This window comes from Hyperolius riggenbachi, chromosome 1 (genome assembly GCF_040937935.1).
Source record: "Hyperolius riggenbachi isolate aHypRig1 chromosome 1, aHypRig1.pri, whole genome shotgun sequence".
NCBI lineage: Eukaryota > Metazoa > Chordata > Amphibia > Anura > Hyperoliidae > Hyperolius > Hyperolius riggenbachi.
The window spans coordinates 489,189,019-489,208,945 of record NC_090646.1 but is presented as its reverse complement, the minus strand read 5'-3'; the positions used below and the strand labels follow the sequence as shown (position 1 = coordinate 489,208,945).

The window sequence follows — 19,927 nt, the reverse complement described above, 5'->3', positions numbered from 1 at the left end:
ATGAAAGTAGACCTCTGTTTGGCTGCATTGAATTGTGTGTGGAGAACAAGAATATTACATGCAGTTCACACCTCTAAAAATGTATCAGCTGCAACTTTCTAAATACTCACTAAGCTGCCTGTCTATTCAAAACTCAAACTAATATCCAAGGAATTAGGCTAATGCATTCAAATGAGTACTAAGAACCATCCCTCCATTTTAATGCTGGCAGTGCCGTTTCTAGGCATGCTGGACATCCAGGGGCGTCTCTAGCCATTTTGTCACTCCAGGCGAGAAATCCTTGGACCCCCCCCCCCCCCCCGTGATTGCCCCCAGTCCCATACCCCGCACCCCTCATGGTGAACACCACTCCTGTGGTGAACCCCACCCCCAAGACCCCCGAAAATCATAATGCAGCAGCGTTTCACCAGAAAATGTACTTATTGCGGCATGGGTTCACCAGAAAATAGTTGTTATGCAGCAGAGCGTTTCACCATAAAATATACTTATTGCGGCATGCACTCACACACACCACACACAGTACACACACACACACTATACACACACACACACACACACACACACACACAGTGTACACACACACACACACACACACACAGTACACACACTGCACACAACATACACACTATACACAGTACACACACACACACACACTCTAGACATGCACAGCACAGTACACACACTATACACACACACACACACACACACACACACAGTACACACACTGCACACAACATACACACACACACACAGTACACACACTGCACACAACATACACACTATACACAGTACACACACACACTTTAGACACGCACAGCACAGTACACACAGTACACACACTACACACACACACACACACACACACAGTACACACACTGCACACAACATACACACTACACACACTGCACACAACACACACACACACACACACACACACACACACACACACACACACACACACCACACTATACACAGCACACAGTAGACATACACTATACACATACAGAGATAGGAGGAGTGGAGTGAGACTGAGAATAGCCTGAGATGGAGCAGTTTATCTGTATTGCAGTCCCACATTACACAGAGACTAGTTGCTGGTAATAGGACTGCTGTCCCTGCCAATCTCTTACACAAGTCAGCAAGCAGCCCTCCTGGAGTCTAGGGACTGTCAAAACTTTTCAACCTGTTTAAGACCTTATCTGCACATGCAGTCATTATAACAATGGGGAGAGACCAGACAGATTTTTTCCCACTGACCCTCCAGACGAGTTCTACATCATGCTGTGTATATTTACCAGCTAGCCTGCCCTCTAATTGCACTTTTATCAGCTAGCCTAGTATTTTACATTGCCTTACATCAACAAACCTGAATACAGCAGACACAGGACCAACCCTAAATCATTGAATGAAAGGCGGCCTGGGGGGAAGTCAATGCCTGGCTGCTACACAGTCTCTACATCCACACAGTTAGCAGTAGCAGAGAGAGAGGGACTGAATTCTCAGGAGTCGGACTCAGGAGCTGATGATGCTGTACTCCTCGGATCCCTGACTAGGATGAGTGCCTTCTCTCACTGACTCATTCATTACTGTGGTTCTTTGAATCATTGAGCTGAAGTCCAGTCAGCCCCGCTGCTGCTGCTGCTGCTGCTGCTGCTGTGTAAACTGACACCTGAGTCAGCTGAGAGGCATTTCTTCTCTCACTACTCAGTGCAGAAGCGCCCTTGCCTCTTCCTGTCGCCTTAGGCGAAAATTTATAGCTGCCTAATGGCTCGGACGCCTCTGTGGACATCATTACAGAGTACCTTTGGATTCGGCACCATTGCCAGCGTTCAGCTATTTCGTTCATTTCACTATAAGCTACAAACAACAATAGAATGAGAAGCACACAGACTAATTTTGTTCCGTCTGTTAACCACCCCTAAAAAATTAGGGGGAGCCACCAATTGGCAACCGCAACTAGCAAAAATACACACAAGCAAAGGTGCCTTCAAAAAAAACAGACCATTTCTTTATTTAATTCCACATTATAATGCAACCATAAAAGTTCCCTCTTATCCCCCCATAAATTAAATTGTGATAACACAGCCGTGTATATCTTATATCAGCTGATATTCACATTCATACGATGCACACAAGCCACATATTCATCACCTCTCACCTACAAGCTAGGCAAAGTCCATTATGACTAGAACCACTCAGGTTGTTTATAGCATCCTAATTGTGTCCATTGCCATCCAATAATGCCTTTACTCATATTATATGTAGCTGATGCTGTATATGGCCAAGTGCAATAGCTGTGACTGCAGCAGGAATCGTTAACTTAAACCAGTTCATCCACGAACCACTCAGCACATATGGCAGGCTTGCTGACTGTGATTGTTAGTTTGCAGCCCCTATTTTTACACCCCTGCGTTTCATTGACTTTGCTTCACTGTATGCAACGCAATACACTCGTAATGTGCAGTACAACTTTGAATTCCGTTGCGTTCCTGATATACAGGAAACATGGTCTTACAGTGAACATGGCCTTAAAATTGCAGAAATAATAGTGATGTGTTCAATTCACCATGAATTCCAATCTTGATTATAAATAAGAAAACTTCCTGTTGAAAATTATGAAAACCGTAATATTTGTACATGTGATTGCAATTATGCAAATACATCAACTGATGTGTGTGCGTGTGCAATGTATTTTAAAGAGACTCTGAAGTCTCTTAAAAACCTCGTTTTATTACAAAATCCTGTTTAACATATTAGCCCTACCTAAACTGCCGCATCCCCGCCGCTGTACTCTAACTAAATCCCCCCCAAACTCCCTGGGGGGCAATCCGGGCAGCGCTTCCGTGAGAGGCAGAGCTATGAGCCGCAGCTCTGCCTCTCAGCGCGTCTATCAGCCCAGATCGCCGCCTCTCCCCCGCCCCTCTCAGTCTTCCTTCCATGAGAGGGGCGGGGGAGAGGTGGAGATCCGCCGCTGATAGACGCAAATGGAGGCAGAGCTGCGGCTCATAGCTCTGCCTCCAGCAGCAGCAAACTCCACGACCAAGAAAGTTGTGGATTTTGCGGGGGAGAGGGAGGGGGGAGTTAGGGGAATTTAGATTGATTACAGCGGCGGGGATGCAGCGGTTTAAATGGACTAACATGTTAAACAGGATTTTGTAATAAAAAAAGGATTTTTTAAGAGACATACAGTATATTATTTGCATATTGTTACAGCACAGTCAGTCCTTTCTCAAGAATCTGAATCTTGTCATTTATAGACTAACTATAACAATGGAGACATGTAATAATGATGCTTGTTGCATGTAATAAGGGTGTCCCATTCACATCAATACCAACCTTTTCTCTATTGGTGTTAACCATTTCAGCCTTCAGTGTTGTTTCACCTTATGCATTCGAGCAACTTTCACCTCCCATTCATTCGCCAATAACTTTATCACTACTTATCACAATTAATTGATCTATATCTTTTTTTTTCCACCACCAATTAGGCTTTCTTTGGGTGGTACATTTTGGTAAGAATATTTTTTTTCTAAATGCATTTTAACAGGAATATTAAGAAAAAAAATGGAAAAAATTAATTATTACTCAGGTTTCGGCCATTGTAGTTTTAAAATAATACATGCTACCATAATTAAAACCCACGTATTTTACTTGCCCATTTGCCCGGTTTATTACACCATTCAAATTTTGTCCCTATAACAATGTATGGCACCAATATTTTATTTGGAAATAAAGGTGCTTTTTTCAATTTGCGTCCATCACTGTTTACAAGCTTATAATTTTAAAAATAATAGTAATATACTCTCTTGACATGCATATTAAAAAAGTTCAGACCCTTAGGTAACTATTTGTGTTGCGTTTGTTTGTTTTCTTGTAATTTTTTTTTCAATTAAACATTTTATTTGTGGGGTTTTTTTGGAGTGGGGAGGTAAACATATAATTTTAAATGTACTTGATTGTGCATATGTTAAAAAAAATTTATGTAGGTGTAGTTTTACTATTTGGCCACAAGATGGCCTCAGTCATTTTTTTTTTGTTTTTCATCCTGTAAGCGAGTTCTCTAGCTTACAGGAAGTGAAAGGAGGACGTGAAACTTAGAAGGATCGCGGCTATTCAGAGAAGCCATCGGTCTTTCATATGGGGACTTAGATCAATGAATGGGAACTTTGTTACCATTCATTGATCTCCGGGGTAATGGAAGGCTGGCGGAGCGCACGGGGCCATCAGCAGTTAGTACAGCCTATCTGGACGAGTATATCCGTCCAGATAGGCTGATGTGGTTAACTGTATATAAAGGGCTCTGCGTCAATATAAATCAACTATATTACTTGTTATCTTTACCTTTCATTTCCATGCCAACTGTATCGATTACAATAACCCATTATTTAACAAATAATAGTTTGTAAAACTGTTCCCTATGCTTTCTCATAAAATTTTAACTTTTGCAACACAACGAGCAACTTCCATGATTCTTACCTATGTTACCAATTAAAGATTTTCAAAAACTCACTTAAACCTATATAGAAAAAAATCTAATATTGTTAGGTTTTGCCTCCTCAATTATCATTTTTTTCAATGCAATGTTACATAAAACCGCAGACGATCATATAATCATTTATATTACACAAACAAAAAGACATTAGTGTTTAGCACACACAGTAAATTTCATACAACTTATCATCATGTTCAAACGCGTTTAGAATAACAGAATACTTATAATAAGTAGATGGCACGTGACGCCCTCACACACTGATATTTATGCAGGCCAATATGGAAGTTAGCTGCCACCAGAGGTGTTTAGGTTAGGCACCGAGGGGGGGGGGGGTTGTGTGTTAAGGTTAGTTGCCCACCAGGTGGAGTTAAGGTTAGTTGCCCTCCAGGGGGAATTAAGGTTAGTTGCCCTCCAGGGGGAATTAAGGTTAGTCGCCCTCTGGGGGGGGGGGGGGGGGGGGGGTTAAGGTTACAGTACAGAGGTTACAGTGCACAGGTTACAGTACAGTGCATCTATTTTTCTAAACGATAAGTTGAATAATGGCTAGATCTGGTGCCAGGCCCAGATTTACATCGCAGCAGCCTATAGGCACAGAAGTTCTGGCGTCCTAGACCTTGTCCACAAATCCTGTAGAAACGCTCACCAAACTCCCCTGATTCCCCTGCCTGGCATAGTTAGCCAGAGGTGCCTCCCAATATTAGGTAGCCAGATGTACCCCCAGCACTAGTTAGGAAAAGGTGCCCCAAATATTAGTTAGCTAGAGAAGCTCCCAAATATAGGCAGTCAGAGATGGCCCCAAATATTAGCCTGCAATATTGAATGCAGCAGAATATGTGGCACAAAACCAGTGCTGACAGACTGTAGAAAGCACCAGTTCTCTCAGAGTTGAAGCTTACTACACCACACTGGAACTTCTCCATCTTGTGCTTCTTCACGCAAGGTCCCCCACTGTCACTCCCTGTGCAGGAAACGACAGAGGCATCTTTCAGTGTAGAGCACATGTACTAAGCTGCACTGAATACTGTTCACTGAACACACATACATGGGTACAGTCAAAAATGGCGTATGTGAAAAATGGAGAGGGGTGATGCCATTAATGGCATCTTGCTACTAAAGTTATTTGACGTTTCAGAAATGTCCTGAAACGTTAAATAACTTTAGTAATAAGATGTCATTAGCGACATCTCTCATACATTACCTGGTCCCGGCGATCCCGTCTTCTGTCCACTTCCTGTTTAGTTTGCAAGAGTCCGGCAGCCAGCCAATAACCAAGCGGGGACCGAAGCCACATGGTGATTAGCTGGCTGCCGGACTCATTCAAACTAAGTAAGAAGTGGAAAGAAGACGCAATCATCAGGGACCAGGTAATATATACAAGGGTACAGTTAAAAATGGCGCAGAGTGAATAATGGCGCACCGTTCTGCCGATCATAAAACGCTATTTACCGTTTTAATGTAAATACATTAAAAGGGTAAATAAAGTTTTATAAAACATGTATTAGCAGAACGGTGCGCCATTGCAAGTGGCTAGTGAGGCAGCGGTGGTCGGGGGGGGGGGGGGGGGGATGGGGCGGCAGCGGGACACTAAGCAGCGGGGTGGAGGGAGTAGGATTAGGTGGAGGGAGGATTAGGTAGCATTAGTATACATTACTGTGTCCCGCCCGGCGATCGCTCCTTCACTTCATAGTTAGCTTGCAGGAGTCCTCATCCAGCCAATCACCATGCGGAAACTGAAGCCGCATAACAGAAGTGAAGGAGCGATCGCCAGCCAGGACTAGGTAATGTATCCCTCAGCACACATCCTCCGCCTAATCCTACTCCCAGCACCCCGCTGCCTGTCCCGCTGCCTCTCCCCCCGACCCGCTGCCTAAAGTTTTTAAAGATATAAAATGATAAATATTGTTATATGTTAATTACTCCTGCGCCCTTTATATACTGTTTGGCGCTATGCGCCATTTTTGCCTGTTCCGTATATACAAACCCCTTTGCCTGCTCTGCTCTCACCCTGCCTCAAAGCCCCCTGCCTCTCTCACACTAAACCCTCCCTCTACCTCTGCCTAAGCCTGGACTACGCTCCCTGGTTGCCTAACACTAACTGCCCTGCGGACTCGTTATAAAACAATGTTTAACATTTTTTACCCATATATTTTAATGGAAGCCATGCACTATTTTTAAACACTAATGCCGCTAAATATCGTTTTATAATGCAATTCAATGCAGCGCCACTTTTATATTATTGGTGCTGTGCGACATTTTTATCTGACCCCACATACACAGCTATTATAAAACACACAATGCCTTATGCATGTGTTGTAATTACCCTGCAGCCTGACTTCTGCAAGTCCAGGAGAGACTATTATAATCACTTCCGGGAGAGGAGGGGCGCAGGGAGACGGCTGAATGGCATCTCGCAGCTGAACAGCTATCTCAGTAATGTAACTTCTGCTGTGATGATGATCTCCTATTCCTGGTCAGTCTGTAGGACAGAGGCGGAGGCCGGCTGCACACTGTAAAGAAGCCACTTTCACCTGCTCTCCCAGCTAGAGCACAGCTGCACGTGCTTGTGAGAGGAGAGAGACACCCTCTGGGAGGGAGCCACCTTTCCACCAGGGGGCACCTGTAGGCTCGTGCCTCTATTCTAAATCCCCCGTTTGGTGCCGTTTTTAACTGGCTATTTTATATGCACACCTAACTACACCTTTCTAGGCTGAACAATATATAGCTGGGAGGACTAATGAGTGTCTGAATTTTCCTTTTACTTTTCAGGGTGCTCTTGGCTACTACAGTTTTCTCATCTTCCTCTTCAGTATTGTGGCATCTGGAATCTTCCTGTTTTATTTCCTACCAGAAACAAAGGGGAAGAGCTACGAACAAATCACTTTAGAATTCAACAGGCTGAACTTTAAAGGCAAACAACCCCCCAAACCAAAAGAGCTCTCAACTAGTCTGTGATCATAGTTACATGGCTAGTTTGCGAATTGGAAAAAAAACCTTTGGTCCATTGAAAGAAAGAAAAAAGTAAAAGCACAATCCATCACCTTCAAGAACTCCAGCTGATCAGATAAAAATAATATCCTAGTGCTGATTATCTTTGAGCGGCAAAGTTTGATTGGCTTACAGAGAAAAGACTGTCTGGGCAAGATGTGTGCTTGATGCATTAACCTGTCATTGCTTTTATACTTCAAATGAATTAGTAAAGTATTCACAAACGACATTAGGTAGATGGCTTTTGTTGGAGATGGAGAGGGCACTACCTCTCCCATGATGATCGATATCTATATAGCATTCGTTTATTAACCCCTACAAGAAAATAAAGAAATAGAACACACAACAGGCAAGTTCTAAGTAGGTTTGGTATTATGTACCCAACGTGTATCTTCTCATGCTATGTGTCATTTCTGGTACACTTTGTATTCTGGGAACCATAGATGTCGGAGCATTACCACATACACATAAAAAAAATTCATAAATAAACTAATTTTAGTTTACACCATATATTTGGTGTATATGGCTGCCTCAGCACATATGTTCAAGTGGCACTTCTTTACAGTGAAAAGGTAAAAAAAAAGAAGAAGTTTATTAGCTGTTATGATATACCATCAAAATAATATGTGGGACGATCACCTATGAAGAATCGCCGTACTAGAAATATACATATACACAGTGGCAGTGACCAACACAATGGTAAAGTGCTCTTCTGCAGAATCCTGCTTAAAGACAACCCAAGGTGTCAAACGTGAAAAAGTAAATACTTAACTAAGGAGAGGGAAGCCTCTGGATTCTCCAAATGCTTCCCACGCTGTCCTCCGGTCCTCTGCTGCTGCCTCCTCTAACCCTTCTTCACATCAGCGCTGTGCTCCTCTTCTGACACAAGCACGGCTGTGCTGCACTGGCACAAGCACGGCTGTGCTGCACCCACACAAGTACGGCCATGCCTGCGCAGTGGCACGGAGCCGCTCATGCCCAAGCAGCTCTGGCTTACTGTACATGCACAGCCGTACACGCGCAGTGCGGCCATTCACATGCCTGAAGAAGAGCACAGCTCGGAGGTTCCTATCAACAAGCCCTTTCTGTAATCTTCTGATGGCTGGAGGACAAAGTGGAGGTGGCTTATCTCTTCTTAGGTAAGTATTTCTTTTTGCACCCGAGGTTTGCCTTTGGTACATTTTAAGTAGCTGCCCATTGTATTCCACAAACCCATTCTTAGAGGTATTCATACTGTTACAGACCTTACAGTACACACTAAAAATGAATAGGCAAAAAATCTGGATTTATAGCAACTTAAAGTCAAGCTACAGTTGCATTTCCCCCCTCACTTCCAAAAGATTAGTCACACTATACTAAGTGTCTGAAAGTACATGCCAACTCACTGACAATTTCCAAAATACAAAAAAAAGCTTGTCAATGTTGCCTGCAAACTAATAGCCAGAAAGTGGAATCCACATGTCCACCCACATTGCCTGAATGGTTAATGGAAATTTCCTCCACACTGAGAATAGAACAGCAACAACAAACAACATTTGTAAAGCGCTTTTCTCCCGTAGGACTTAAAGCTTCATAAGCATGGCTCAGAGCAGTAATTGGCTGTAAATTTTGGTACAGAGGAAGAATTCTACCAATCCGCAAATGCCAGGCTAAACAGGTGGCTTTTCAGTTTGTATTTGAATAACTCCAGGAATGGGGCTGTCTTTACTGGGTGTGGTAGGGAGTTCCAAAGGGTAGAGGTTGTTACTCAAACACTACTGGGCAGGTAGGAGCAACACCTACACATCGGGAAGGCTTGACATGAATTTGTAGAGTTCAACGAATGCAAATTGTTTTCTCAGACCCCTCTATCCCCTTATTACTTCCATTAGGGAAGAGCAAGCTTTACCGAACAACACTTCGCTCCCTTTTCCCCTTGGCATTTAGAACATTGCAAAGTCAATGCTTCCATCGGGTGCCGATCTTGCCAAGGCTCCCTCTACACATTTGCTCCACATACTCTTATCTTCCTAACCGCTTTCCCACCTCCACAGCTCCCCTCCTTATCTTCTCTACCCTTCCATCACACTCCTCACTCCCCTCCGCCCCCTACTTTTTCCTAGTACTTCTCTTCTCCCAGTGGGGCTGATGCACAAAAGTGTGGTAATATCGATTACCGCAGGTTTCCCTGATAGGGTGACTCATGGTACCATGCTGCCGGTAGTAACGGTATTATTGCTATGCTCTGATGCACATAGCAATATTACTGCACTTTCCTGCATCAATCCCTTAGCCACATATGCCAAAAAGATCACTTAACTTCTGCCTCTTGAGCCACTTGTTCAGGAGGCACTATGCTTTTACCATGTGCATTGCTCTATCATGTGTGTATCATTGTATATTTGGTGTATATGGCTGCCTCCAGCACATATGTTCAAGTGGCACTTCAGTATATTGTTATTCTGTTACTGTGTGTGATGGATTAAAATATTTAAATAAAAGATTCTTAAAAAAAACTGTAGTTTGGTTTTCTCAGGCTGGGTGCATACATAGCAGAAACCCTAGCGTTGCAAAAAACGCAGCGTTTTTGCCTATAATGAAAGTCTAGGGACCGCAGGAAAACACAAATAAAAATGCATATGCGTTGTGTTTTTAAAGCTGCACTTTCAAAAACGCTGGTTTTGTTGCATAATATGCAGGAATGCTGTAAAAATGCACATAATGAAAGTCAATGGGAACGCAATGGTATGCGTTTTCATGCATTTTCTATGCGTTTTTATATGCGTTTTTTCCCCAAAAATCATTTTGTACTGTATTTTCGCTTCCTGTTGACTTCCAAGTGCTTTGCATATATCAACATATAAAAACGCATGGAAAACGCAAACAACACGCATATTTGTTTTGTATATGCAAACCGCAAACGCATACGCACGCAAAAGCATGAAAAGCGCACCACAGACGCAGTAAAAACGCAACAACATTAACATAAAACATGACATAAAATGCAGCATTTCACGCTATGTCATAAGCGAACCCAGCCTCACGCATTCTCCACCATGCCCAGATTTTTTTCTTATCCCTCAGGGCTGATTCACACTACAAGAGCTTTCTAAGCGCTAGAGATTTGAAAGGCTCTTTCTAATGCAATGCTATGGGGGATTTTTACTCAATCACATTGCTCCAGTGTGAACACACATTAGCAAGAGCTTTTAAAATCACAAAGCTCTAAGAAAAGCTCTTGTAGTGTGAACAATCCCTAAATGAAGGAGCTAATAATTTCAGAGAGATTCAATTCACTTTTTCTCCTAGAAGATAATTTTTCATCTGTTTAAAATATCTGTTCAGTACACTGCAGGAGGTAAAAAAGTACTGACAAATGTATTTTCTTGCTTACTGGTGGCTTATGTACCAGAAAAGTAAATTGAATAAGGGCCTCTGGGCCATCTGCAATTTGAGATGGTAAGACGCTCACAGCTCGATCCCTCGGGTGACACTGTACATTGCAGGTTAGCGATGTGTTCTGTTGCTATGCAGGAGGGCCGATAGAGCGGCATGTGAGTGACATCATGTGGTGGGAGGGGTTCGTGGAGAGAAGAATGCCCTTCTCCAGCACGTGGCAAAATTGATCTGCCAGGCAAATCCCTGGCCTAGAGGCCAAGGAGGATGAAGGGCTGCTGTACCCTCACCGGATTCTAGGCATAGGCAGTCCTTATAGGCCACCTTGGTTAAGTTCCATGTAGCGTGTTTACTGGGCTTTGCTTGAAAATGTAACAATAAATGGTAGTGATGTCCTCATAGGGACATTGTATCCCATTGTATCCCACGTAATTTCCCCACGAGGTGGTCATCGCTGCACTTTTCTTCCTTGGGGACACTTTCTCAAATTCCCCTATGAGCAATAGGTTTATTTGTGAAACGATAAAGTTCAATCTTCATTTTTACTGTTTCTTATTTTATAGGGAGGTTGTGTGCAGTGTGATGATGTGAGAGCTTAACGGGAGCACTCCTCGTTCATTTTAAATGGTTTTAGTTTGCTGGTAGTTTTGCATCAATAAAGTAATGTGTATTTTGCTATACTGGAGTCTATCCGCTAATTTGAATTCATCTTGTATTACAAATGACCGTTAATCTAGTTCAAAGAATGTGAAACCAGATATCCTCTCATTAGTGTACTCTGAGGACCAATAACTATCTAAACCGGATGCAATTCTTCTCATCAAGCATTAAGTGGGCTTCTTATTATCTGTAATCTGCAAAGCCGTGATGGGTTTTTGCTTTGAGAAAACTGGAGTTTTGTCCTGGAAAGCCTCTAACCCAAGTTCTACCTCCTGCTCCAGGTGATTATCTGGCCTGCCTGATTACCCATGATCTACCTACCTGTTGTTGACCTCTGCTTGCTTTGTTGACCTTGCCGGATCTCTTACAACCACTTCAGCCCTCCATGCTAATTACCCTGCCAGCATCTGAGTACCTTACTCATTTCTCCAAGCAGCAGAATCATTTATTCCATTCAGCTGACAGTGGACTGGGGCGTACGTAATAATGGGGCACCTGGAAATTTGCGGGCTCAGGAAAGCCGATCCAGGAACCCTTCCTTGCACAGACTCCCTTCCTGACGCCTTACCCTAACCGTGCCCCCCCCCCCCCCCCCCCGCACAAACACCCTACCTGACCCCTAACCTTAACCACACACCTCCCATGTCTATCCTTAACCACCCCCCACACCTAACCCTAACCACCCATCAAAAAGCATAGTTTTGGGGAGTCACCATAGGCGCCTATTCAAATAGCGCCATTGAGGAGTAATTTAGGCACCTGCTGCACCCTGTGCCCACTATTTATCGGGCACCGGGGGCACTCATATTTCCCCTCAATATTGCTATTTCAATGGGCGCATATGGCGGTGCCCAAACTTCTGCCGCTAGGGGGCATCCAAATTCCCTTCTACTGACAAACAATGCAGTGGCCACTAGCCTTCGTGTGTGTCTTCATGTCTTTGTACGTGTGGCTATATGTTTTTAGGTGTGTTTGTCTGTGTATATCTGCACATGCACACACATCTTCTACACCGCCATTTGTACATGTGCCTGCCCATGGGCTTTTCTGTATGTGTATAAGAATCCTGCAATAACTATGATTTTTACTGTGTCTGCGACTAGCACAGATGAAAGGTTTGTATTAGCAGGAGGCTGGGCTGTGTTGATGCCTTTGCTGAGTCAAGGTGATGAGCAAAATAAAGCTGGTTAGTGATTATACTTGCTGCTGATCTGTTTACAGTACCTTTCCTCTAGTTACTTCATATATAACACAGAACCTATTAAGCATTAACCGCAATAAATTCATTGACAACAGCAACAAATTTGTCTTTTCTCATTATTTCACTTAAAGGAGAGCTCCACTGTGTTTAATTTGATTGAAATTGATTGTTAAAAATTCAATATATACTTTAAATATAGACTTTGAAAGATTCTGTTTGTCTTTCAAGCGTTATCAGCTACAAATGTTTTTAATGCTCCTCAAATTTATGCCACTGATGATACAATCAAAATGATCGATTTTCTAATTTTCCAATAAAAATTGTTGTATAGAAAAATGTTTTATTTTTTTCTCTATCAAGAAATGTGATCAGATTTCTTGTTTTTTGTTTTTGTTTTTTGTATATATTTTGATCAGCCGTGGTAGAAATTTCTAACAAATGTTTCTTGAAATTGGATGGATAGCTTATGATTCTCTTAATGGATAGACCTGAACAATTCATTTTTTGAGTTTTTAAAAAAAATTTTTATAATTGGGGAAAAATTGAACACATGTATTTTTCAAAAGTTACCTACAAGAATCTTAATTCTCAAATTAAAAAAATAATGTATTGTGTGGCCACCTTGAGAAATATCTAGTGAGACACATTTTTTGACATCTCCAAAGTGATGGTGTCTAGTGTCCTTTCCTCTGGAAAATATTCATAGTGCATCTTTTTTTTCACATTTAGTTATGTTACAGCCTAATTTCAAAAGAGATTAAATTATTTTTTTCCCTCCGAATTCTACACACAACGTCCCATAATGACAACATGAAAAAATGTATTCGAGATTTTTGCAAATTTATATAAAAAAAAAATTGAGGAAGCCCATGTACATAAGTATTTACAGCCGGTGCCATGAAGCTTAAAATTGAGTTATGGTGCATCCTTTTTCCCTCTGATTATCCTTGAGATGTTTTTGCAGCTTAATTGGAGTCCATCTGTGGTAAATTCAGTTGATTGGACATGATTGGGAAAGGTACACACCTGTCTAAGTAAGGTCCCACAGTTGACAATTCATGTCAAAGCACAAACCAAGCATGAAGTCAAAGGAATTGTCTGTAGACTGCAGAGACAGGATTGTCTCAAGGCACAAACCTTGGAAGGTTACAGAAACATTTCTGCTGCTTTGAAGGCCCCAATTAGCACAGTGGCCCCCATCATTCGTAAATGGAAGAAGTTCAAAACTAGCAGGACTCTTCCTAGAGCTGGTGGCCAGTCATCTAAACTGAGCTATCGGGGGAGAAGGGCCTTAGTCAGGGAAGTGACCAAGAACCCGATGGTCACTCTGTCAGAGCTCCAGAGGAGGGATGAGCTGAAATTTTGCGTTTTCACAATTACAACATGAAATTTGCAATTACGACACAATATTGTAATTATCAGAAGAAGCGTAATTTGGAATTTTGTAATTCGTAATTTTTGTCATATTTTGTGTTAAATCGTAATTTTGTGTTTCATTTGTAATTCTGTAATTTTATCGGAATTATGGAAAACGGAAATCGTAACTTCTTGTTTTACACGGAAATTATGGAAATTACGGGTAAGTGTAAATGAATAAACAAATAGAAAAATTAAAAATGACACTGCATCAGCAGCTGCCAACACCTGTGTCCTAATATTTTATTATTTTCCATTCTGCTATATTGACATTGAGGAAAGCGTTTTCCGGAAGGCATTTATAGAGAGGGCGTGTAAAGTAGCATATAGTTGTACTGCACAACACCTATGGTGTAATATTGGCTACTGTTTAGGTATGGACAGCAGATCTAAGACTGTGCATCACTGTACTTACTTTGCAAAATTTCAGGTCCACTGATCTGATGAAATGTTCTGTGTAATGGTCGTTAATGTTTTGTCATACACCAAGCCTCTCTCCCTCTTTCCTTGCAATTTCATCAGTAGTTAAATCCTTGTCATCCGAGTGGCCTCACTAGTCAGGGTCAGCTTCCCCAGAGCCGAGCAGGACCTCCATCACCACCATTCCTACTGATTGCTAGTACAGTTGGGATATCACTGCTGGAAATAAACTTCTGCCCGTCTCAGAACCGACCGACTCCTGCAACTGCAGAACCAATTACTACCATGTTTTCGGAGTTAGTAAGTACCCTCTTACATTTCTAATTAGATTTTACAATGTACAATATATTTGAGGATATATTGCCAGAAATAAATAGCTTATTTGTAAAACATTTTTGTACTCTGTTTGAGCAAATCCAGTTACACATGGTGGACTTATGGAGCTATATTTGTAGTGAGAGTGCTATGAAGGCTGCCATATTGGTTTCTTTTTAAACCATTCCAATGGCCTTGTGGTCCTGCTGAACTTGTTGTTTTTCAGCAATATCTCACTCACACACTTAAAATAAGCATGCCGTCAGTGTGGTCAGACATCAGTCACAGGACCTGATCTGCTTACTTTTTATGGGTGCGTAGCTTTAAAGCACACCTGACGTGAAAGGAATATGGAGGCTGACATATTTATTTCCATTATAACAATGTAAATTGCCTGGCTGTCCTTGCTGGTCCTCTGTCTTTAATACTTATAGCCAAAGACCCTGAACAGGCATGCAGATCATATGTTTCTGATAGGGATAAGCAAGAATGCCTATGACAGTCTTGTGAGAATCTCTAATATCCTCTGGATACCTGATTGATCCCTGAAGAACAATACCATGCATGTCACTCCTCACCACCGCCACTGGCTAAACTAAAGCATACACAGACGCAGCAGAGCGCGTACATCAAAAAAGGGCGTCGGGAAAAAAGGGAGCGTGGTGTAAACGATAAACAGTATTATTGTTTATAGAAATATTGTGTAGAATTTCTTTACAAATAGTGTTTTAAGAATTTATAAATCACTAAATAATGTGTATGAGATCGGCAATTCTTAAAACGTTAATCTTCCCTGTTTGTAAACTGAAACTTATATTTACGTTTGTTAAAAACCCTCCCTGTACCTATCCCTAACCCCTAGACCCCCTGTTGGTGCCTAAACCTAAGACCCCCCCAGTTGGTGCCTAAACCTAAGACCCCCCTATTGGTGCCTAAACCTAAGACCCCCCTGTTGGTGCCTAAACCTAAGACCCCCAGTTGGTGCCTAAACCTAAGACCCCCCTGTTGGTGCCTAAACCTAAGACCCCCCAGTTGGTGCCTAAACCTAAGACCCCCGTGTTGGTGCCTAAACCTAAGACCCCCCTGGTGGTGCCTAAACCTGAGACCCCCCTGTTGGTACCTAAACCTAAGACCCCCAGTCGGTGCCTAAACCTAAGACCCCCCCTGGTGGTGCCTAAACCTAAGACCCCCTATGGATAATAATGTTTTACAGACATTAATAAATAAAACATTTAAATAAAAAAATGTAAATAATTTTTTGGGGTGGATAATAATGTTTTAGAAATGTTTTAGAAATAGTGATTTAGTATCTTTATAAACGTTATTTGTCATGGACTCATTTTGTAAAGTTAAATCATCACAAACATAGTTATAAAAAAATTAAAAATCTCCGGGCGCCGTTTGTTAAAACGTTAATAATCTCCAGCGCCTTTTTTTCCCTGTTCGGCGCCCATTAAACGATATTTATAATGGGAGTGAATGGGGCGCCCTTTTTGTCCATTTGTCTCATGCGCCCAAATCTCCTGCTTCCCAGCAGAGCATCTTTCAAAGTTCTGCCAAGGCTCCCCATTGGTCCCTTAACAGACCAATGGCAAACCTCTGTTAAGGGAGCAATGTGGAGCCATGGCTGCACTTTTAAAGATGCTTTGCCAGGACTTGCTATAATTTAGTATAGCAAGCCCTGACCAACACGACTGATGAAACACCAGATGAAACGGCAGAGAAACCAGCAGGACTGCCAGACAACTGTATTGTTTAAATATGTCTGTCTCCATATCACTCTTGTTTCAGGTGTGCTTTCAGGGTCTTTTCACACTTGGGGCTTGATTCACTAAAGCGTGATAACTGTTATATTATATTATCACATGATAACTGCTGTGATAGCAGTTATCACGCTTTAGTGAATCAAGCCCCTTATCTGTTGTGTCATGTTGCAATGGACTCAATCACGGCATCTTGACACAAATACAAAGAGGATAGTGCTAGTAGGGGCTTCTACATTGATCGCAGTTCGATGCGGTGGGGTCCATCAGGAAAACCCAGTGAATGCAGTGCATTTACAGAATAACATGCATGCTTACATTGGCAGTGAGGGATACTTTTGTGGTACTGTACACCTTACTGTATGGTCGCATCATACTGTTCATTTACAATACGACTTTCAGAAATGCTGCAGTCGGATTGAAGAATCATCGCATTGCAATGTTCTATTCATAGTGTGAAAGACGTAGAAGTATTAGAGGGACAGAATCAGCAGGGCAGACAGACAATTTGCAACATTTAAAGAGCAATAAAAATGGCAGCCTCCACATGCCGCTCACTACTTGGTCACTTTTAACAAGTTAGTCCCAGTTCACACTTGCGTTTAAAAAACGGTTTGTTCGCGGAACGTATACTGTACAAACAGAACGGATGCGAACAGATCCAAAGTTAACCTCAGGAATCGTTCACATGCGTCCGTTTGAATGGATCCGGTCTGTCCATTCAGCTGAACGGACCACAACTTTTTTGCAGGACCAAATTTTCCAGACCACTAAGCCCAGTGGACCGGAAACGAAAGCTGAAGCACTACATTGGGAGCAAATGAGAGAACGGAACGTTTCTTCACACTAGTGAAGAAACTCAGTGTTCTAAGGGCCAAAATCCACTGGGGTGGGAGTCTGGGGGGAAGTGGGGATGCTCCACTGGAGGTGGGAGTCTGGGGGAATGCAGGGATGCTCCATTGGGGGTGGGGGTCTGGGGGGGATGTGGGAACGCTAAACTGCAGCTGAGTGGGCGGGTGAGGGAGGGAGGGCTTCTTACCCAGGCTTCCGTCTCTTCCCCTTGTGTCCCACATCGTGTCATGTGACTACCACACTTCCTCCTTCCGAGGAGAACATCGCACCGGGTGCGCCGAAAATGGCGCATCGGGTGCGCCTATAACGTCGCACCGGGTGCGCCCGAATCGTCGCACCATGCGACGTTTCGGGCGCACAAAGCAACGCTAAACTTTGCGCGCGATGAGTAAAAGCTGTGAGCGTGCTAACTCTAGCACTGCAGTTAGCACGCCCAAAGCTTTTAGGCGTGCTAATTAAGTTAGCACGCTTTTGTGAATCAAGCCCATTCCATGCCCATCTCTGTATTTCCACACAGAAAAGGATTAAGGTGAAGTGAGGCCCAAGGCAAGGCACAAGCCTTTGCTTCCTCCTATAGTCTTTTTGGTAAGTTGATGTGGGAGAAGTGGCAGCTGGGCCCATTGATGCCCTCTAGGCCTCAGCCAATTGCCTAGGTTATTTTGTGGATGAGCCTGCTCTTCTGCAAATCATGGTGTATTATGTATTTTGGAGAAAGTCTTGATCTACCTGTGCATACCTCCCAACTTTTTGAGATGAGAAGGAGGGACACTTAAGCCACGCCCCTGTCACACCCATTAGCACGCCCCATCACACCCCTAGCCACGCATACCATAAAGATTTCATAAGAAAAATATGTTGTTTTATAATTCAAACCACACTGGTCCTTTCTATCCTGGTTCATTTTCCTTCATAATAACATTTTAAAATTAGTAATATAACAATTTAAAGGATGGCAATAAAGTTTAGAGTCAATCAAACACGTTTTTTAGTAGAGAAATACATATATTTACATATAAAGAGGGACAAAGTCCTGAAAGAGGCACAAATGAGGGAGAAAGAGGGACAGGGCTCCCAAAGAGGGACTGTCCCTCCAAAAGAGGGACAGTTGGGAGCTATGTACTCGTGGCTATCTTTGTAATGCAACACTAGTAAACAGTGTAGTGAAGACATGGAGGATTGGCTATGCAGGTGATAAGATGCCTCTACAGAAGTACCAAGACCAAGAGATGGCTAAAGAGGAGATTAAGCTTAAAGGATACCACAACTGACATGTGGCATAATGAGATAGACATGGGTATGTACAGTGCCTAGCACACAAATAACTATGCTGTGTTCCTTTTTTTTCTTTCTCTGCCTGAAAGAGGTAAATATCAGGTATGTAAGTGGCTGACTCAGTCCTGACTCAGACAGGAAGTGACTACAGTGTGACCTTCACTGATAAGAAATTCCAACTATAAAACACTTTCCTAGAAGAAACAGGCTTCTGAGAGCAAGAAAGAGATAAAAAAGGGGGAAATTCTTATCAGTGAGGGTCACACTGTAGTCACTTCCTGTCTGAGTCAGCCACTTACATACCTGATATTTACCTCTTTCAGGCAGAGAAAGAAAAAAAGGAACACAGCATAGTTATTTGTGTGCTAGGCACTGTACATACCCATGTCTATCTCATTATGCCACATGTCAGTTGTGGTATACTTTAATGATGGCTATTTAACCACTTGCCGACCGCACACTCATAACGTGCGTCGGCAAAGTGGCAGCTGCAGGACCAGCGACGCAGTACTGCGTCGCCAGCTGCAGCCTAATTAATCAGGAAGCAGCCGCTCGTACGAGCGGCTGCTTCCTGTCAAATCACGGCGGGGGGCTCCGTGAATAGCCTGCGGGCCGCCGATGGCGGCTCGCAGGCTAGATGTAAACACAAGCGGAAATAATCCGCTTTGTTTACATTTGTACGGCGCTGCTGCGCAGCAGCGCCGTAAGGCAGATCGGCGATCCCCGGCCAATCAGCGGCCGGGGATCGCCGCCATGTGACAGGGGACGTCCTGTCACTGGCTGCACAGGACGGATAGCGTCCTGTGCAGCCCGGATCTCCAGGGGAGGCAGCAGGTAGGAGAGGGAGGGGGGAATTTCGCCGCGGAGGGGGGCTTTGAGGTGCCCCCCCCGCCACCCACAGCAGGCAGGAGAGATCAGACCCCCCCAGCACATCATCCCCATAGGGGGGAAAAAAGGGGGGCAATCTGATCTCCCTGCCTGCACCCTGATCTGTGCTGGGGGCTGCAGAGCCCACCCAGCACAGATCAATCAAACCAGCGCTGGTCCTTAAGGGGGGGTAAAGGGTGGGTCCTCAAGTGGTTAAAATGAATTTATCCCCCTTTTATTTAATGCTTATCAAGTAACTATTGGTAAGATTATGACTTTAATTGTGAATATGTTTAGTGTTGTGATATG

General features: G+C 43.1%; 1 protein-coding gene across 4 annotated transcripts in view; it reads left to right on the top strand.

The window, feature by feature from the left end:
* LOC137522521 (solute carrier family 2, facilitated glucose transporter member 9-like) overlaps nucleotides 1-9,972 on the top strand; it is a 75,445-nt gene extending 65,473 nt beyond the window's left edge. For all 4 annotated transcript variants that reach the window (XM_068242613.1, XM_068242604.1, XM_068242595.1 and 1 more), the window contains one exon: nucleotides 7,259-9,972. In XM_068242613.1, the coding sequence (XP_068098714.1) occupies nucleotides 7,259-7,444 (186 nt within the window). In that variant the 3' untranslated portion in view covers nucleotides 7,445-9,972. The remainder of the gene's footprint in view (nucleotides 1-7,258) is intronic.
* Nucleotides 9,973-19,927: the final 9,955 nt, after the last annotated feature.